Below are 23,155 nucleotides of genomic sequence, written 5' to 3' on the forward strand. Positions count from 1 at the left end.
GTCTAAATGCAGACAGGTCACATGGAATCCGATGACCACATGAAGTGACCTGAGTCACATATCAAACTGTCCAAACGTCACCCGCAGCGCGACCCGATCGCTACTAACATGACGTCATTACAGAGCACGAGTATTTTTATTTAAGTAAACAAACAAGAGAGAGAGAAAAACAACCAAACGAGAGCAAAAGAAAACAAGCGAGAGGACAGAAAAGAGAGGAAAACAATATTGCAACACACGTTTGTTTTATAGGAATAATGTCACTTCATTATGTAAGCACTACAGCGGAGCGGACAGATGACATCTGTACCAAAGTCCTGACGTCACTCGCTCATCCCTTGGTCCAGGGTCGAAAAAGTTTAATTTTAAATCGTCTCATATAAGCATTGTGGTCCAAAAATAAATAAACTGTCAAAACGATATGTCGGGGAGGTGTCTCTGTATCGTTACAACAGTCAGTCACTCATATTTGATACAGTCTCTTTCTAGTGAAAATGTTAATAATTCGGCGGCAGTAACATTAGAGTTTTCTCTCAGTCAGTTGATTCTTTATATCCATTTGAGTCAAACCGCTGTGGTCATTTGTTTATTTTTGGAACACAGTTCTTATTTGACGCGATATGAAGAAGTTATTGGAATTCCGAAGTGGGGGTGCGGTTAAATGCAAACCGGTAGGATGAAATGACGCTCCTCGGGGAGGAGACACTGGAGGATGCCTCCGTTACTCGGACTCCGTACAATATTCTAAACTTCTCTAAATGTACAGAAACAAGGCCGTTTATGAGGATATATGAGGAGAACGGCTACACGCGGTCCTAACTGCAATGTCAGATAGTTGTTGGTTAAAATAGACAGGAGAGCTCGTAGTCCCGATGCCAAAAATACTTTTTAATGTATTGTATAATGACTCTCGTCAGAGGTAAATAAAATCATGCAAAGGACATGGCATTTTCTTCACCTCAACTTATATCTCGAGCCGTGAACCTAGAAGGATTTTGTTTTAACCTGGAGTGCTGCGTGTTGTCTGCTACGGCAGTACTTGTTTCTCAATGTATTGTATAATAAAAAATATTTTTGGCATCGGGACTACGAGCACCTCCCTACCGTGTGCGCTCCTAATGTTTTTGTTAGATTGTTGTTGGCTGCCACGGTAACCAAAGCAGATATGTCAATGCAGGGCGGCTTTGCGGTGAGTTGTTAAAATCAGTCTGAATGCACAGATCGGATCTAGTCACTTGCAAACGGTAGTGTGAATGACCAAAAGATCGGATTTGACTTTATGTGACTGCAGTCTAAAGCCGGCCTAATTGCAAAAATCCCGAACTCAGCTGATTTTGTATCTTCAATATATCCTGAATAACAGACATCATCACATTTTGGCAAGTTGCTATGGCCAAATTTAGCCCAATGAGGGTTTTTATGCAAAACTAATGCTTGGAATGGATTCAGCATCATGAAAACCCTCTAGTTCGTCACATACTACAACCCATTACCCGCCGGAGGTTTTTCAAAACCTACTGTTGGTATGCCAATGCAGATTGGCATACCAACCTTTTTATTTATAGAATATTCTCTGGTGGGTCTATTAGGACACGGAATATATCAAAGAAAGAAGAATACAGTTTTCTTTCATAGAAAAAATAAACTGAGTTGATATAACTCTGTCATGTTGCAGGAAACACTTGAATACATTGTGGGGTTTTTTGCATATTTTGCAAAATAAAAAGTTACAAGCATCTAAAGTTTCAGTTAGTTTCAGTTAGCTATAGGCTAGGTTCTATTATGGCTACATACCCATGCCATATATCAAATGAAAGATAATGTTGTCTACTTTACTGTGAAAAAAAGAAAACTATTCCATTATGTTCCATTATGTACATAGCAGGCTCAGAATACAGCATGGTATTTCAAGAGTGACAGAACGAGTGACACCAAATTATTTTTGACAGCTTATAATTTCACATGGTACATGCTAGAAACTCGTGCTTTTTTTTGTATTCAAGTGGACATCCTAATCTTTCATTTGATATATGGCATGTTCACAAAAAAGTGAGTTTCTACCATGCTCCATTATGTAATTATTCACAGTTGAATACCGCTTCGTCCAATAACATGGGAATAACATGGGAATAGTGAATAGAATAGACAGCACTGTGATCTGACAGTGACCCTTTTATTGTAGCCACACACACACACACATATCACACTTCAACTTTACTATACATATATAAAAAATATATATATATATATATATATATATATATAGTTTTACATTCAAAGTCATGTATTATATATAACTAGCATACTGTACTGTACCATACTGTGCTGTTCTGTGCAATACTGTACCGTATTGTACTGTGCCATACTGTACTGTACTGTACCATACCATACCGTACCGTACCGTACCGTACCGTACTGTACTGTACTGTACTGTACTGTACTGTACTGTACCGTACCGTACTGTGTCATACTGTACCGTACCATACTGTACTGTACCGTACCGTACCGTACCGTACTGTACTGTAATGTGCTGTACTGTACCGTGCCATACTGTACCGTACCATACTGTACCGTACCATACTGTACTGTACTGTACTGTACTGTACTGTACTGTACCGTACTGCAATGCTGTGGCCTGTATTTATACAGTACCAACAAAAATACAGCATGGAATTGATTGTGAAGAATGTGACACCAGCTTCCCAGCTTCCCCGCTTCCCCATCAGCACACTCATCATCTGAAATAAAAAAAAGGCCTGCCCGGTGTTGCCAGGTTTTGTGAGAGAAATAAGCAACCAGGTCCAGGAAAGCGAGACCAGAATAAACAACTATGCATTGCATTATATAGGGTGCGTGGCCAGTATAATTGAATTACATCAGCTATTTGAAAATAGCAGATCTACAAGCTCACAACGCGACGCGTCGTGACGTGTTGTGAGGAGAGGATAGGAGAGCTGTGGTCCTTGACGTGAAAATAAATAAAACAAGCCCAAAGGTAGCTTATAAATAAGCAGACATGGCAACCCTGGTATAAATTATACTGTGTGTGTGATATAACCTGACTCCGCCAGATGGCGATGATAGACAACCCTGTGAAATGAAGACATTCCGTTTATTCATGAGATGGCCATCTCATGAATAAACCGTTTATTCATGAGATGGCCATCTCATGAATAAACGGAATGTCTTCATTTCACAGGGTTGTCTATCATCGCCATCTGGCGGAGTCAGGTTATATCACACACACAGTATAATTTATACCAGGGTTGCCATGTCTGCTTATTTATAAGCTACCTTTGGGCTTGTTTTATTTATTTTCACGTCAAGGACCACAGCTCTCCTATCCTCTCCTCACAACACGTCACGACGCGTCGCGTTGTGAGCTTGTAGATCTGCTATTTTCAAATAGCTGATGTAATTCAATTATACTGGCCACGCACCCTATATAATGCAATGCATAGTTGTTTATTCTGGTCTCGCTTTCCTGGACCTGGTTGCTTATTTCTCTCACAAAACCTGGCAACACCGGGCAGGCCTTTTTCTAGTGTAGGTTTACATTGTATTTTCATGTAACACAAAATAAAAAAACATTGATTGATCATTTCATTTCACAGTAAGTATAATCAGTACATTTCAGACAAAAGCACAGGTCAATACAAAAAAATTGATATCTCTCATTGCTTGAGTTGGAATGTCTCACTGAATGTCCTCATTCTACGGTCTCTCACCCATTATTCACACAGTGAATACCAGGGTTGCCATGTCCGCGTATTTATAAGCTACCTTTGGGCTTGTTTTAGTTATTTTCATTTCAAGGACCCCACAATTATTTCCTTGCCTAAAGGGGTGCTCTCGTCTCCTCTCCTCACAACACGTCACGACGCGACACGCTGTAAGCTTGTAGATCTGCTATTTTCAAATAGCTGATGTATCTAGGCACTCGACCTATATATTGTATATTTCCATATGCTGGACTTGCTTTCCTGGACATAGTTGCGTATTTCTCTCACAAACCCTGGCAACACCGAGCAGGCTAATCTAATCCCATTGCTTGGCAGGGTTAGTGGAGCTGAATGGTTACCATGCCGTGCCGTCGGCATGGTAACCGATCTGGGAACCAATGGGTGCAGACCGGTTACCTGCCGACGAACCCCCAGACATGGGATCTGATTCTGTTCAGTCGTCAGAGGAGGCGGATGGGCGAGTGAAAGGAGAGAGATGCACACACAGGCTGTGCGCGTTTGAGGATACTTTTACTTTATAAGATAAACAAATTATACATACCAGTGTTGTACATCGATGGGCATGGAGGCCTGGGGCTTGGAATCTAGGTGGTCGATGTGTCAGCATCAGGGTCCCAGTCACTGTCCAAATCGCTCTCGGTTTCTTCATGATCAACAACGTAACGGGGGACTTTTGTTTTCCGAGTCGTTCTTCGAGCCCCTTTGTGGACAGATTGGCGCTGGGCACATCCACAGGTAAGGGACTAACCTCTTGCTCAACTCCCGACGCCGATGGGGGAAATCGGGGGCCGATCGGGGACGGTTTGATCACTTTCTTTTTTTTTTGTGGACGCGCGGGGGCGACCGGGACGTTTTGGTCACTTTCTTCTTTGGTGGACGCTCAGGACGGGGTCTCTTCGCTGGACTCGGGGATGTTTTTTTTTCTGGAGGACTTCTTTCTTTTGTTGGGTGGGGGCGGGGGGGGCAGGCTCACTTATCTTCTCCGGAGGCCGGTTCACCAGTTTCATCACATCGTGGATGGTTCTCTGCCGTGGATCCACATTCTTGAGCTTGGCAGTATGTTTCCCCATGGCCTGCGCCTCTCTCTCTCTATCTCGCTCTCTCGCTCTCTCTCCCCTGTGCTAACACGGCAGTGCTTGCGGGCGCAAACACAACACCTCTGTCTGTCTAAATAAATATAATATAAATAGTCAACTTTACTACACTACACTAGTGTGTAAAACGTGTGTGTGTGTGTGTGTGTGTGTGTGTGTGTGTGTGTGTGTGACTGTGTGTGTGTGACTGTGTGTGTGAGATCAGAGGTAGCCGGCGCTCTTCTCCTCTCTCCTCTCTTCTCCGACACCTATACTATACTATACTATACTATAAACTAAACTGAAAACTATATAAACTAAAGCTAAACTGTAATTACTCACTAACTACCTAACACTAAATAAAACGCTAAAAAAAACTGTCAGTATATCTTTTCACTGCTCTGATCTCTTTTCCGTGTGAGCACACGGAAGAGAGAGAAAGGGAGCGCACTGCACTCTCTTTCTCTCTCTTCTCTCTCGCTGTTTGTTTGGACTTTTCCTCGATACAATTGGCTACTTTGGGCATGGTGTTTTTGATCACGTGCTGTGGCGGTGTCTTTTCATGTAGACGTTCGGGGTTTACAGCGATGGGTGCCCAAGGGTTGAAATTGACATATAAGAGGGGAATCCCCCGTTCGCGACTAAGGCGCGTTTGGCAGGCAGATCAATTAAAATAAAAAGTCGCGATCTCTGCGTTCGGCGGGGGGTGGGTTAAAGCAAAAGGAAATCTAGAAAGTATTTGCCTTATATAGGATGTCTATGGTGGCCATACTGTACATATTGTACAGGCCATTTTCAACACTTTCCCCTCCAGACAATTCTGTTATTCAGGATATATTGAAGACACAAAATCAGCTGAGTTCGTTTTTTGGTGGGTATGGTGCGTTTGTTTGGGTTGGGTTGTGAACTCTAAACCAGTGGTTCTCAAACATTTTCATGTCAAGGACCCCCAAATTGACATGCATTCTGCAGACCCCCATATGAAAATATTTTCTGCTAGGGTTTTATCAAAATGTTTTGAAAATAGCCGATCTACAAGCTCAAAATGGGCAGTAATGGGACGCGTTTGTGAACTTGTAGATAGGCTATTTTCAAAGTATAAAATGGGATTAAAGTGGTAAAATATTCCATATTTTGCTGTGGACTGCCTGGGACTTCCTCAAGGACCCCTTGAGGTCCTCAGACCAAACTTTGAGCATCATGCAGATGGCGCTGTTTTCCCTTTATGTTTTCAGATTGCACTTAAGAACGAAAAGGGCACCCTAAGAGTGCTCCACAGTGTGCGTAGATTCTGTTCTTACCTACGAACAAATCACAGCTAAGAAAAGATTGAGGGATCCCAAAACCTTCTTAAAAACTTCCTAAGTGGGTCTAAGAACAAATTTCCTCTTAAGAACTTCTTAAGAACGGTTGGCGCATGAGGCCCAATGGATCTCCAAGTTTGATTATCACACACACACACACACACACACACACACACACACACACACACACACACACACACACACACACACACACACACACACACACACACACACACACACACACACACACACACACAATTTACAATTTAGGCATTTAGCAGACGCTCTTAATCCAGAGCGACTTACATTAAGCAAGAACAAAAAGCATGGGAATACATCACATATATAAAAAGCATTTATCAAGAAACATGCGTAAGCTAAGAACGTAACTAGAACATATCTATATATAATACCACTATACATATAAGCTATACATATATATTATACTATGCTGTACTGTTATTGTGCTGTCTACATGACATAAGTCTGTTTCAAATGCTATCTAAGTCTAAAAAGTGCTGTCTAAGGGGGTAGGGTAAGTGCTATGGGCCATGGTGGAGTCTGAAAAGGTGGGTTTTCAAACTACGGCGGAAGATCGGGAGTGATGCTGCAGAAGTGCATTCCACAGTTTTGGAGCCAGAAGGGAGAAGAGTTTGGGACGTGTGGAGCGTTGTCCCGGCGTTTTTAGTGAGGGTACTTCCAGCTTCCCTGCGTTGGCTGATCTGAGTGTGGGAGGGTTTGTAGGGTTCAATCATGCTTGTAAGATATGGGGGAGCCATACCTTTGGTTGCTTTAAATGCCAGCATCAGAGTTTTGTATTCTGTGCGGGCAGCGACCGGGAGCCAGTGCAGGGAGCGGAGCAGGACACACACACACACACACACACACACACACACACACACACACACACACACACACACACACACACACACACACACACACACACACAGAAACTGTCGTTCTTTTTGTTTATCTTCTGCGCGGCTCTGAGGCTGAGCTGCAGTCAGTGCCCCCCCCCCCCCCCCCACACACACACACACACAGAGCAGTGGAGTTAAGTGTTTCTACCGACAGTTTAAGGATCAAATGGAGTTCAGAGGTTCTTTCAGAAGCGCTTTTTTATACTTTCCATTGGTTCAATATGTTAATAACAACACACAGACGTAAAGGGTGTTCAGTAGCATCATAACAACACACAGACATAAAGGGTGTTCAGTAGCATCATAACAACACACAGACGTAGAGGGTGTTCAGTAGCATCATAACAACACACAGACGTAAAGGGTGTTCAGTAGCATCATAACAACACAGACGTAAAGGGTGTTCAGTAGCATCATAACAACACACAGACGTAAAGGGTGTTCAGTAGCATCATAACAACACACAGACGTAAAGGGTGTTCAGTAGCATCATAACAACACACAGACGTAAAGGGTGTTCAGTAGCATCACAACACACAGACGTAAAGGGTGTTCAGTAGCATCATAACAACACACAGACGTAAAGGGTGTTCAGTAGCATCGTAACAACACACAGACGTAAAGGGTGTTCAGTAGCATCATAACAACACACAGACGTAAAGGGTGTTCAGTAGCATCATAACAACACACAGACGTAAAGGGTGTTCAGTAGCATCATAACAACACACAGACGTAAAGGGTGTTCAGTAGCATCATAACAACACACAGACGTAAAGGGTGTTCAGTAGCATCATAACAACACACAGACGTAAAGGGTGTTCAGTAGCATCATAACAACACACAGACGTAAAGGGTGTTCAGTAGCATCATAACAACACACAGACGTAAAGGGTGTTCAGTAGCATCATAACAACACACAGACGTAAAGGGTGTTCAGTAGCATCATAACAACACACAGACGTAAAGGGTGTTCAGTAGCATCATAACAACACACAGACGTAAAGGGTGTTCAGTAGCATCATAACAACACACAGACGTAAAGGGTGTTCAGTAGCATCGATTTATGAAAAAATCAAAAACCTCAAAAATGGAGTTATGAGGTTTCCTCCCGACATCAACGATATGATACTGTAGTTATAGCAGTGACTGACTGAGAAAACAGAGTGTAAAACAATGCTGTATGAGTGAATGCGTGTGAGCGCGGGTCCACAACTGGTTCTGGCCCACATCAAGTGACCTTTTGACCTTTTGGCCCTCACCCCAAAATGGGTTGGACAGGCCTGGTGTAAACACACACACTGATGGCGAAGGTGAGGCTGAGGACGCACATTATGATACCAGATACTCTACATCTAATGATCGGAATCAGATCGGGGGCAAAAACTATTAAACACAACAAAAAATCGATATCGGGACATTCCTAATTCTATGTACTGATGAATTGAGTAGAATGAACCACTATGGACACATTGCGTTATCCTTTTAGTATGACCTTTGACCTGTACTGCCTTCATCTAATAATGTTGTTAATAAAGGATTACATTTAATCAATTTGACGTCTCTTTATTTTTACTATAATTTGATCACAAATCACTGTTTCCCCCAAACATTTGTATGGGTCTATTTGTTTTGTGTTTGTTTTTCATAGATAATAAATCAAATCAAATCAATAAACATTATTATTATTATTATTACTACTTATTATTATTATTATTATTATTTTTAAGTAGTGAAAACAGCTGATCTACAAGCTCACAACGTGTCGTGATGCGACACGTTGTGAGCTTGTAGATCAGCTGTCATTTTAGTCGACTAAATCAACGGCAGATTTATTCGACTAAAATCTTATCATATTTAGTCGACTAAAAAACTAGTCTAACGCTAAAACATTCCAGTTGACTAAAACTAAATGAAGTTGAACATTTCAAAAGTACATGACTAAACTAAAATAGACCATTTTTTTGCCAAAAACAGCACTGATTGATTGAATAGTTCAGTAGAGACATGCAAACAACACAGTGATCAAACCCTTGAATAGTTCAGTAGAGACATGTAAACAACACAGTGATCAAACCCTTGAATAGTTCAGTAGAGACATGTAAACAACACAGTGATCAAACCCTTGAATAGTTCAGTAGAGACATGTAAACAACACAGTGATCAAACCCTTGAATAGTTCAGTAGAGACATGTAAACAACACAGTTTAATAGTAGTAATAGTTCAGTAGAGACATGTAAACAACACAGTGATCAAACCCTTGAATAGTTCAGTAGAGACATGTAAACAACACAGTGATCAAACCCTTGAATAGTTCAGTAGAGACATGTAAACAACACAGTTTAATAGTAGTAATAGTTCAGTAGAGACATGTAAACAACACAGTGATCAAACCGTTGAATAGTTCAGTAGAGACATGTAAACAACACAGTTTAATAGTAGTAGTAAAAATAAAGAGACGTCAAATTGATTAAATGTAATCCTTTATTAAAACATTATGACAAAAAAAGGAAAAGACAAACAAAATAATAATAAAAAGGCGGAAATACATTTTAGTTTTGTTTGTTTTTACACCGTGCAAATAAAGATAACAGTTACAGTAACAGGTTTACGTAGTCTGAAAACCCACCTCTTCAGACTCCACCATGGCCCGTAGCACTTGCCCTAGCCTAGCCCCTTAGATAGCACATTATGTAGACTTAGATAGTATTTTAAACAGACTTAGTAGATAGCTCTAGAATTGCATTTCATGTAGTCATAGCACTTTATAGTACACGTGTATAATATATAATATAGTATAGTATGTATAGTTTACATAGATACTCCACTGTTACGTTCTTAGTTTACGCATGATTCATGATAACTACTTTTTATATATGTGATGTATGCCATGCTTTTGTTATTGCTTAATGTAAATCGCTCTGGATTAAGAGCGTCTGCTAAATGCCTAAATTGTAAATTGTAAATTGTGGGACATTCTCATTCCTTCTCATCTATGGAATATATAATATTCATATAAATGTAAATTATTTGGTTAGATTGTAAATCCATAGACACTTACAAATTAAGTAGGTAATAGTCTGGGTCGCATTTTCATTGGCCTTTAAACGATAATTGGTCCAATTAGTCAATGAACAAACCCAGAATTTAAAACTCAACTATACTTAGTAAACTTGACCTTACAAGGCTCTGTACTTGGTCTGTTCTTTTCACCTTTATCGTAAACCTATGCAGAAGATAGCCGATCTACAAGCTCACAACAGGAATGGAATGGAACGGATCACTTGGTATTGTGTAATACTCGAATATCACCTGTAGATGGCAGTAAAGTCAAGGACAAGTAACATGGTAACCTGGTGAATGACTAGAATGCATACATTCTAATTCATGATGATGATGAACTTCATTTCAGACACAGTGGGTCCATAAACAAAACACAGAAACAAGACAGACAATACAAAGAACACAGGGATAGATATAGCCCACATAACAGACTTTCACTCCATAAAGATATAGACCTATATCAATTAAAAAAAACATTATTAAATATTTCCTCCAGTGTATTCAGAAGCACGAGGAAAATATTGTATCACTCTGTGTGATCCCTGTTAAGGCCATGATTAATACATTATTTGACTCCTCCTACACATGAATGTAAACATACAATTCCTCAGTACAGCATGAAAGCTGGGTACATTATAGATTATTATTATAAAGCTGGGTACATTATAGGTCATGAAAGCTGGGTACATTACAGCATGAAAGCTGGGTACATTATAGCATGAAAGCTGGGTACATTATAGCATGAAAGCTGGGTACATTATAGCATGAAAGCTGGGTACATTATAGCATGAAAGCTGGGTACATTATAGCATGAAAGCTGGGTACATTATAGCATGAAAGCTGGGTACATTATAGCATGAAAGCTGGGTACATTATAGGTCATGAAAGCTGGGTACATTACAGCATGAAAGCTGGGTACATTATAGGTCATGAAAGCTGGGTACATTACAGCATGAAAGCTGGGTACATTATAGGTCATGAAAGCTGGGTACATTATAGGTCATGAAAGCTGGGTACATTATAGGTCATGAAAGCTGGGTACATTATAGGTCATGAAAGCTGGGTACATTATAGGTCATGAAAGCTGGGTACATTATAGCATGAAAGCTGGGTACATTACAGCATGAAAGCTGGGTACATTACAGCATGAAAGCTGGGTACATTATAGCATGAAAGCTGGGTACATTACAGCATGAAAGCTGGGTACATTATAGCATGAAAGCTGGGTACATTATAGCATGAAAGCTGGGTACATTATAGGTCATGAAAGCTGGGTACATTATAGCATGAAAGCTGGGTACATTATAGGTCATGAAAGCTGGGTACATTACAGCATGAAAGCTGGGTACATTATAGGTCATGAAAGCTGGGTACATTATAGGTCATGAAAGCTGGGTACATTATAGGTCATGAAAGCTGGGTACATTATAGGTCATGAAAGCTGGGTACATTATAGGTCATGAAAGCTGGGTACATTATAGCATGAAAGCTGGGTACATTACAGCATGAAAGCTGGGTACATTACAGCATGAAAGCTGGGTACATTATAGCATGAAAGCTGGGTACATTACAGCATGAAAGCTGGGTACATTATAGGTCATGAAAGCTGGGTACATTATAGCATGAAAGCTGGGTACATTATAGGTCATGAAAGCTGGGTACATTATAGGTCATGAAAGCTGGGTACATTATAGCATGAAAGCTGGGTACATTATAGGTCATGAAAGCTGGGTACATTATAGGTCATGAAAGCTGGGTACATTATAGGTCATGAAAGCTGGGTACATTATAGGTCATGAAAGCTGGGTACATTATAGCATGAAAGCTGGGTACATTATAGCATGAAAGCTGGGTACATTATAGCATGAAAGCTGGGTACATTATAGCATGAAAGCTGGGTACATTATAGGTCATGAAAGCTGGGTACATTATAGGTCATGAAAGCTGGGTACATTATAGGTCATGAAAGCTGGGTACATTATAGCATGAAAGCTGGGTACATTATAGGTCATGAAAGCTGGGTACATTATAGGTCATGAAAGCTGGGTACATTATAGGTCATGAAAGCTGGGTACATTATAGGTCATGAAAGCTGGGTACATTATAGCATGAAAGCTGGGTACATTATAGCATGAAAGCTGGGTACATTATAGCATGAAAGCTGGGTACATTATAGCATGAAAGCTGGGTACATTATAGGTCATGAAAGCTGGGTACATTATAGCATGAAAGCTGGGTACATTATAGCATGAAAGCTGGGTACATTATAGGTCATGAAAGCTGGGTACATTATAGGTCATGAAAGCTGGGTACATTATAGGTCATGAAAGCTGGGTACATTATAGGTCATGAAAGCTGGGTACATTATAGGTCATGAAAGCTGGGTACATTATAGGTCATGAAAGCTGGGTACATTATAGGTCATGAAAGCTGGGTACATTATAGGTCATGAAAGCTGGGTACATTATAGGTCATGAAAGCTGGGTACATTATAGGTCATGAAAGCTGGGTACATTATAGGTCATGAAAGCTGGGTACATTATAGGTCATGAAAGCTGGGTACATTATAGCATGAAAGCTGGGTACATTATAGCATGAAAGCTGGGTACATTACAGCATGAAAGCTGGGTACATTATAGGTCATGAAAGCTGGGTACATTATAGGTCATGAAAGCTGGGTACATTATAGCATGAAAGCTGGGTACATTATAGGTCATGAAAGCTGGGTACATTACAGCATGAAAGCTGGGTACATTATAGGTCATGAAAGCTGGGTACATTATAGGTCATGAAAGCTGGGTACATTATAGGTCATGAAAGCTGGGTACATTATAGCATGAAAGCTGGGTACATTACAGCATGAAAGCTGGGTACATTATAGCATGAAAGCTGGGTACATTACAGCATGAAAGCTGGGTACATTATAGCATGAAAGCTGGGTACATTACAGCATGAAAGCTGGGTACATTATAGGTCATGAAAGCTGGGTACATTATAGCATGAAAGCTGGGTACATTACAGCATGAAAGCTGGGTACATTACAGCATGAAAGCTGGGTACATTACAGCATGAAAGCTGGGTACATTACAGCATGAAAGCTGGGTACATTACAGCATGAAAGCTGGGTACATTACAGCATGAAAGCTGGGTACATTATAGGTCATGAAAGCTGGGTACATTATAGCATGAAAGCTGGGTACATTACAGCATGAAAGCTGGGTACATTATAGGTCATGAAAGCTGGGTACATTATAGCATGAAAGCTGGGTACATTACAGCATGAAAGCTGGGTACATTACAGCATGAAAGCTGGGTACATTACAGCATGAAAGCTGGGTACATTACAGCATGAAAGCTGGGTACATTACAGCATGAAAGCTGGGTACATTACAGCATGAAAGCTGGGTACATTATAGCATGAAAGCTGGGTACATTACAGCATGAAAGCTGGGTACATTATAGGTCATGAAAGCTGGGTACATTATAGCATGAAAGCTGGGTACATTATAGGTCATGAAAGCTGGGTACATTACAGCATGAAAGCTGGGTACATTATAGGTCATGAAAGCTGGGTACATTATAGCATGAAAGCTGGGTACATTACAGCATGAAAGCTGGGTACATTATAGGTCATGAAAGCTGGGTACATTATAGCATGAAAGCTGGGTACATTACAGCATGAAAGCTGGGTACATTACAGCATGAAAGCTGGGTACATTATAGGTCATGAAAGCTGGGTACATTATAGCATGAAAGCTGGGTACATTATAGCATGAAAGCTGGGTACATTACAGCATGAAAGCTGGGTACATTATAGGTCATGAAAGCTGGGTACATTATAGCATGAAAGCTGGGTACATTATAGGTCATGAAAGCTGGGTACATTATAGCATGAAAGCTGGGTACATTATAGGTCATGAAAGCTGGGTACATTATAGGTCATGAAAGCTGGGTACATTATAGCATGAAAGCTGGGTACATTATAGCATGAAAGCTGGGTACATTATAGGTCATGAAAGCTGGGTACATTACAGCATGAAAGCTGGGTACATTATAGGTCATGAAAGCTGGGTACATTATAGCATGAAAGCTGGGTACATTATAGGTCATGAAAGCTGGGTACATTACAGCATGAAAGCTGGGTACATTATAGGTCATGAAAGCTGGGTACATTACAGCATGAAAGCTGGGTACATTATAGCATGAAAGCTGGGTACATTATAGGTCATGAAAGCTGGGTACATTACAGCATGAAAGCTGGGTACATTATAGGTCATGAAAGCTGGGTACATTACAGCATGAAAGCTGGGTACATTATAGCATGAAAGCTGGGTACATTATAGGTCATGAAAGCTGGGTACATTACAGCATGAAAGCTGGGTACATTATAGGTCATGAAAGCTGGGTACATTATAGCATGAAAGCTGGGTACATTATAGGTCATGAAAGCTGGGTACATTATAGGTCATGAAAGCTGGGTACATTACAGCATGAAAGCTGGGTACATTATAGCATGAAAGCTGGGTACATTACAGCATGAAAGCTGGGTACATTATAGGTCATGAAAGCTGGGTACATTATAGCATGAAAGCTGGGTACATTATAGGTCATGAAAGCTGGGTACATTATAGCATGAAAGCTGGGTACATTATAGGTCATGAAAGCTGGGTACATTATAGGTCATGAAAGCTGGGTACATTATAGGTCATGAAAGCTGGGTACATTATAGGTCATGAAAGCTGGGTACATTATAGGTCATGAAAGCTGGGTACATTATAGGTCATGAAAGCTGGGTACATTATAGGTCATGAAAGCTGGGTACATTATAGGTCATGAAAGCTGGGTACATTACAGCATGAAAGCTGGGTACATTATAGGTCATGAAAGCTGGGTACATTATAGCATGAAAGCTGGGTACATTATAGGTCATGAAAGCTGGGTACATTATAGGTCATGAAAGCTGGGTACATTATAGGTCATGAAAGCTGGGTACATTATAGGTCATGAAAGCTGGGTACATTATAGGTCATGAAAGCTGGGTACATTATAGGTCATGAAAGCTGGGTACATTATAGGTCATGAAAGCTGGGTACATTATAGGTCATGAAAGCTGGGTACATTACAGCATGAAAGCTGGGTACATTACAGCATGAAAGCTGGGTACATTATAGCATGAAAGCTGGGTACATTATAGGTCATGAAAGCTGGGTACATTACAGCATGAAAGCTGGGTACATTACAGCATGAAAGCTGGGTACATTACAGCATGAAAGCTGGGTACATTATAGGTCATGAAAGCTGGGTACATTACAGCATGAAAGCTGGGTACATTATAGGTCATGAAAGCTGGGTACATTACAGCATGAAAGCTGGGTACATTATAGGTCATGAAAGCTGGGTACATTATAGCATGAAAGCTGGGTACATTATAGGTCATGAAAGCTGGGTACATTATAGCATGAAAGCTGGGTACATTATAGGTCATGAAAGCTGGGTACATTATAGGTCATGAAAGCTGGGTACATTATAGGTCATGAAAGCTGGGTACATTATAGGTCATGAAAGCTGGGTACATTATAGGTCATGAAAGCTGGGTACATTACAGCATGAAAGCTGGGTACATTATAGGTCATGAAAGCTGGGTACATTATAGCATGAAAGCTGGGTACATTATAGGTCATGAAAGCTGGGTACATTATAGGTCATGAAAGCTGGGTACATTATAGGTCATGAAAGCTGGGTACATTATAGGTCATGAAAGCTGGGTACATTATAGGTCATGAAAGCTGGGTACATTATAGGTCATGAAAGCTGGGTACATTATAGGTCATGAAAGCTGGGTACATTACAGCATGAAAGCTGGGTACATTACAGCATGAAAGCTGGGTACATTATAGCATGAAAGCTGGGTACATTATAGGTCATGAAAGCTGGGTACATTACAGCATGAAAGCTGGGTACATTACAGCATGAAAGCTGGGTACATTACAGCATGAAAGCTGGGTACATTATAGGTCATGAAAGCTGGGTACATTACAGCATGAAAGCTGGGTACATTATAGGTCATGAAAGCTGGGTACATTACAGCATGAAAGCTGGGTACATTACAGCATGAAAGCTGGGTACATTATAGGTCATGAAAGCTGGGTACATTATAGCATGAAAGCTGGGTACATTATAGGTCATGAAAGCTGGGTACATTATAGCATGAAAGCTGGGTACATTATAGGTCATGAAAGCTGGGTACATTACAGCATGAAAGCTGGGTACATTATAGGTCATGAAAGCTGGGTACATTACAGCATGAAAGCTGGGTACATTATAGGTCATGAAAGCTGGGTACATTATAGCATGAAAGCTGGGTACATTATAGGTCATGAAAGCTGGGTACATTATAGGTCATGAAAGCTGGGTACATTATAGGTCATGAAAGCTGGGTACATTATAGGTCATGAAAGCTGGGTACATTATAGGTCATGAAAGCTGGGTACATTATAGCATGAAAGCTGGGTACATTATAGGTCATGAAAGCTGGGTACATTATAGCATGAAAGCTGGGTACATTATAGCATGAAAGCTGGGTACATTACAGCATGAAAGCTGGGTACATTACAGCATGAAAGCTGGGTACATTATAGCATGAAAGCTGGGTACATTATAGCATGAAAGCTGGGTACATTATAGCATGAAAGCTGGGTACATTATAGCATGAAAGCTGGGTACATTATAGCATGAAAGCTGGGTACATTATAGCATGAAAGCTGGGTACATTATAGGTCATGAAAGCTGGGTACATTATAGGTCATGAAAGCTGGGTACATTATAGGTCATGAAAGCTGGGTACATTATAGGTCATGAAAGCTGGGTACATTATAGGTCATGAAAGCTGGGTACATTACAGCATGAAAGCTGGGTACATTATAGGTCATGAAAGCTGGGTACATTACAGCATGAAAGCTGGGTACATTACAGCATGAAAGCTGGGTACATTACAGCATGAAAGCTGGGTACATTATAGCCGCAATTTGCAACTCTAGATTTCTACCAGCTGCTTAGATCATGGGCTGAATCTAGAGTTTCACACACCAAGACTTCAGTTCAAAATATGTATTGCATTTTTGAACAGGGACAAACGTTTGGGCTATCCAGCCTTCATCACACTGGTTAAAGGACCACTTCACCACTTTTCAACATCTCTTCATATAATTGGTCCTCACTAATGTTCATGATAAAACACCACCATTTTTTCCTACTCAGTCTGTGTCTCATAGGAGGGCTTTGGGCAGTTCGGACACCCGTCCACCAGTGACATCATCATTAGGCAGATTTTTTTTAAATAAGATTTGTTTTAAAATATATTTAGATTTGTATTATCGTGAGAACGATGGCTTCAACTTTTGCATTGCAACTTTTCAGGAAAAGAAAGCCTGCCGTTTCTATTAGCTTGGATTCACCATCGATGATGTCACTGGTGGACGGGTTTCTGAACTGCCCACAGCCTTCCTATGAGACACAGACTGAGTAGGAAAAAATTGTGGTATTTTATCCTAAACATTAGTTAGGACCAATTATAGGAAGAGAAGTTGAAAAGTGGTGAAGTGGTCCTTTAAGGCTGGATACGGCAACCTTCCCCGTGTTTCTTCACTAGTCCGATCCAGAAGAACACAGTTTTCCGGCCACTGCTACAGAGCTGATCTTCCCTTCTTCTCTGGAGTCCTGCCTCAAAGCAGACCAGAGGTAGAAAACTGTCGTACCCTGATGTCATCGCTAGGGACACATGCATCATTAAGCAGGAACTGGGGATGGTAATGAAGGACCGGGAAGTCTGGCGTGGCATTGTGAAAGGCTGGATAGCCGAAACGTTTGTCCCTGTTCAAAAAGGCTGTTCAACAAGGCTCCAGACTTCCCAAAACAAACTGGTCAGGCTACTACTTGGCCTCACACCCCGAACCCACCTCACCCCTCTTGTCTGGTCCACAAGATTAACTACACGCTATTTCCCTTTTTTACTTTCTTTGACTGGCATATATGATTTCCTGTTTTTTTTCTTCATAGAAGTGTATATCTGTACGTCTTTAAAATGTTCGGATGAATTGAAAATGGAAGACCCTGATGGAAACAAGTCTTTATAGTGCTTCTCATGGTTTCGTCCTCAAAGTAGCAGTGTTTGTACTGACCTGTGCTTTCCTTTGAAATAAGATTAACATTTTCAATCGATCAATCCTGATGATTTCCTGTTTTGACTATGTATATTCGTATGTCTCTAAATGTTATGATGAATTGAACAAGGTGGACCCTCTTGTAAACAAGTGTAATGCTTTATGGTGTCGTCCACTCACAGTTAACAGTCTTTGTATTGAGTTGTGCTTGAAATGTACTGTAATTCTGCAAACTGTTAATAAATACATCAATCAATCAATCAATTAATCAATCAATCAATCAATCAATAACGTCTGAGAAGCTCTCCAGTCGGCAGGGGGCGCTGTGGAGTTTGAAAGCAACAACTCACACCGTCCTCATACCCATCTTGACACGTCTGTCTGTCAGCCAGCCGCTAGTGCGCAGGCGTAAAACCACGTACACCCCTACCAGTGTTGCCATGTCGGATTATTATAAGCGACTTTGATTGGGCTTATTTATTTCTGAAAAGTAACAGTTTTAAATACTTTTTTGGTCTTGTTCCTGACTTGTAGTTGTTTATTTGGGCTTGTTTCTAAAGTGTATAGTTGTTGTTTGCTTGTAGATCTGCTATTTTCAAATAGCCATTAAATATATTTAATTTAATATATATGTATATTATATATAAAATAAATCACACCCGTGTGAAGTGAGGGGCGCTCTTATCGTACATCATCATGACGTAAAGTTGTCCATTCATTGTCAATGGTTTGTGTTGGGACACACCATGTGTTCCATACACCACTAGCTGGACATAGAGGCCCTACAAATAAAATCAGGCTTCTTTTGGGATTGTTTTCATTTCATGGACCTGGTTCGCTTATTTCAGTCCCAAAACCTGGCAACACGTCCCCCCCCCCGTCCCCCCCCCCCCTGGCATTCAACAGATAGACAGTAGAGTACAGTAACAGTTACTATAGTGTGTTGTGTTAGCTGGATGCTAGGAGGCTGCTGGTGGACGCCCCCCCCCACCACCACCCCTACAACAACAACAACAACAACATATTAATACTAATAGAAACAAAGCAGCACCAGCACCATGGCAGGACAACAGTTCCAGTACGACGACAGCGGCAACACGTTCTTCTACTTCCTGACGTCCTTCGTGGGCCTCATCGTCATCCCCGCCACCTACTACCTGTGGCCGCGGGACCAGAACGCCGGTGAGCCGGCTGAGCCGCTGGGTCCCTCCCCGCTGTCCCTCTGGAGCTCCGTGTGTAGCTTAGCATGCTAGCTGTGTGATGCCATCATATATATATATATATATATATATATATATACATATTCTTTAAAGCAGTGGTCCCCAAAGTGGGGGTCCTTGAGGGAGTTCCAGTCCCCCCCCCCCCCGAGCTAAATGATAGTTAGGAACCAAATGGACCCCTTATGGGTCTGTAACTCTGTGAGTGTAAAACACATTTGTACACTGTCAGAGTTAAATCAACATTGATTTTACAATATAAATGTGGGGGTCCCAGAGATAGAAATGCCATTAAATGGGGGGTCCGTATATACTAATGCATGTCACACTTGGGGGTCCTTGAAATCAAACAGGTTGAGAATCTCTGTATAAATCTACTCTTATGGGGGGTCCCTGGCATTATCTTCTCTAATGGGGGGTCCCTGGCATTATCTTCTCTTATGGGGGGTCCCTGGCATTATCTTCTCTTATGGGGGGGTCCCTGGCATTATCTTCTCTTATGGGGGGTCCCTGGCATTATCTTCTCTTATGGGGGGTCCCTGGCATTATCTTCTCTTATGGGGGGTCCCTGGCATTATCTTCTCTTATGGGGGGTCCCTGGCATTATCTTCTCTTATGGGGGGTCCCTGGCATTATCTTCTCTTATGGGGGGTCCCTGGCATTATCTTATCTTATGGGGGGTCCCTGGCATTATCTTCTCTAATGGGGGTCCCTGGCATTATCTTCTCTAATGGGGGGTCCCTGGCATTATCTTCTCTTATGGGGGGTCCCTGGCATTATCTTTAATGGGGGTCCCTGGCATTATCTTCTCTAATGGGGGGTCCGCGGGGCTAATGTTTAGTGTTAATTTGTGTTGGAGTGAATACGTTTGGGAACCACTGTTTTAAGTGAAAACGTTAGCAATGTGAGAGGCGGTGGTTGTTGTCCCAACCTCGGAGCGTTGAGAATGTAACCAAATGGACCCCTAAAGGGTCCTTACAACATTCTGTCTTATGTCTCGTTCCTCCCCCTGGAGCTCTGCGTTAGCTTAGCATGCTAACTGATGCTATTCGATATAGTATTTTAAGTGAAAAACGTTACCAATGCGACTGGTTGTTATTGTTGTGTTAATGTGACCAAATGGACCCGTAAAGGGTCCTTAAAACACCCTCTTGTTGTGTCATATGTTGAGGGTTCATGTTGGAACCCCCCCCTCCATCCTCCAGGAGGAAGCTAACTGATGCTAGTAGCATGCTAACTGATGCCAGCATGCTAACTGATGCCACATCCATAGCTTATCAAGGTTTATTCATGTTCTTATTCTTTAAGTGAATTAGTGAGACGTTACGATGCTAGCGTGTGTTCATGGTGGAACCAAATGGACCCTCAAGGGGTTCTTAGTTAAAACACACTGTCCTGTCCTATAGTGTTGACTGTAATTGTTCCTCCCATGGAGAATCTCCCCGTTAGCTTAGCAAGTTAGCATGCTAACTGATGCCATACAACATATTTCTTTAAGTGGAACGTTACCAATGTGACTGGTTGTTGTTGTTGTTGTTGTTGTGACAACCTGTGAGTGTTGTGAATGGAACCAAATGGACCCGCAGGGGTCTATAAAAACACCCTGTCCTGTCTTGTGTAATGTGTGAGGGTGCATTTTGGAACCCTCATCCTCCTCCTGAAGGAAGCTAACTGAGGATGCTAGCTTAATATAAACGGTACACATGTGAGTTGTTATAGTTGTTCTATAGCTTTGAACTCTGTGAGAGCGTTGCGGATGGAACCAAATGGACCCGTGAGGGTCCTTTACAACACCCTGTGTTGTCTTGTGTAATGATATGGTGAGGATTCATTTGGAAATCCTCCTTCCTTCCTCAAGGAAGCTATAAGGGTGCTTATAGCTGACATGCATGCTGCTATAACTGTCTGCTGATGCTAGCTTATGATGAACAAGTAGAAATGCCAGTGGTTTCTGACTGTCAAAGCTTGTGACTCTAGGAGAGAGTGAAATGAAATGAAATGAAATGAAATCTATATTTACCCAGGGTATCTGGGCTAAGCTCAAGAACTTGTTTCCAGCCAGGCCCTGCTCATAGAACACATTTCATCGTAGTGGTTGATGCCTTGTTCAAGGGCATTTCAGCGGTGGTAATTTTAACGTGTCGGACGGCTGATTCGAACTGGGAACCTTCCGGTATCTAGACCGCGCCGCTATCCGTTCGGCCACCGCTGCTACAAAGTGTACTATAGTGGAACCAAATGGGCCCTTAAAACACCCTGTCATGTCCTGCCCTGTCTTGTGTAAGATGTGAGGGTTCATTTTGGAAACCCCCCTTTCCTCCCTCCCCTACGGAAGGAAGTGGTCTAGCTCTGGTCCATAGCTCTAATGCGTTGCATTTAGAGCTATGTTACTCTCAACTTCCGCCGCTCGCATGGATGCAGACCAGCCTCTCGTCTTTAGCGTAAATAAACAGAGTGTTTACTCACCAAAACAAAGGCGGGTTGTGTCATTAGAAAGCCTACTTTCCTTAGTGGACGCACTCTGAACCCCCCACCACACATATAAACGGTACTTTTTGGCCAGAAAGGTATTTTTTTTCACCGTAGGAGAAATATTCTCTATGAGGCAATTCTCTGGGCAATATCGCTAGAAGGCGCAGTGGAGTAACTAAAAGTATTTTTTTCACGGTGGAAACAAAATCCCCTTTTGGCCAAAAAGTACCATTTATACGTGTGGTGGGGGGGCTCAGAGTGCGTCCACTAAGGAAAGTAGGCTTTCTAATGACACAACCGGCCTTTGTTTTGGTGAGTAGCACAAACGTTCTTTTTATTTACGCTAAAGACGAGAGGCTGGTCTGCATTCATGCGAGCGGCGGAAGTTGAGAGTAACATAGCTCTAAATGCAACGCATTAGAGCTTATGGTCCAGTGCTTACAGCGAGTCTCTCTCTGACGCCCTGTGGGAGTCCCTTCCACAGCCCTGGTCCAGTGCTTACAGCGAGTCTCTCTCTGACGCCCTGTGGGAGTCCCTTCCACAGCCCTGGTCCAGTGCTTACAGCGAGTCTCTCTCTGACGCCCTGTGGGAGTCCCTTCCACAACCCTGGTCCAGTGCTTACAGCGAGTCTCTCTCTGACGCCCTGTGGGAGTCCCTTCCGCAGCCCTGGTCCAGTGCTTACAGCGAGTCTCTCTCTGACGCCCTGTGGGAGTCCCTTCCATAGCCCTGGTCCAGTGCTTACAGCGAGTCTCTCTCTGACGCCCTGTGGGAGTCCCTTCCATAGCCCTGGTCCAGTGCTTACAGCGAGTCTCTCTCTGACGCCCTGTGGGAGTCCCTTCCACAGCCCTGGTCCAGTGCTTACAGCGAGTCTCTCTCTGACGCCCTGTGGGAGTCTCTTCCGCAGCTCTCTAGCAACTTTCTCACTCCCATGCAAGGGTTTACAATTCCCAGCAAATAAACAAAACGACGTAACTACTCACCGACACAAAGCCTGCTAGACCTTAAGGTAAAAGTCTATTGTCGAAGCTGGGAAGCGTCTCAGGTCCCCAGCTTCTCTCTAAAATATACTTTGTGCCATTTTAATAACGCAATGTACCCTGAACGTACCGGACAGAGTTATTTCTTCTTCTACGGCATTTCCGGGTTTTGCCTGCGCCGATCTGGTTGGATTCATTTGACTCCATGACTAAAATAGTGCATTTTAGA

The 23,155-nt window shown here is 42.0% G+C and overlaps 1 protein-coding gene across 1 annotated transcript in view; it reads left to right on the forward strand.

The window, feature by feature from the left end:
- Positions 1–19,154: 19,154 nt before the first annotated feature.
- LOC306918417 (translocation protein SEC63 homolog) overlaps positions 19,155–23,155 on the forward strand; it is a gene marked incomplete at its 3' end in the record, with an annotated part of 30,631 nt that continues 26,630 nt past the window's right edge. Inside the window, exon 1 of the mRNA XM_079531322.1 lies at positions 19,155–19,442. Coding sequence (XP_079387448.1) covers positions 19,319–19,442 — 124 coding nt within the window. The 5' untranslated portion in view covers positions 19,155–19,318. The remainder of the gene's footprint in view (positions 19,443–23,155) is intronic.

Source organism: Electrona antarctica, assembly GCF_951216825.1.
Source record: "Electrona antarctica genome assembly, contig: scaffold_104, whole genome shotgun sequence".
NCBI classification, from domain to species: Eukaryota; Metazoa; Chordata; class Actinopteri; order Myctophiformes; family Myctophidae; genus Electrona; species Electrona antarctica.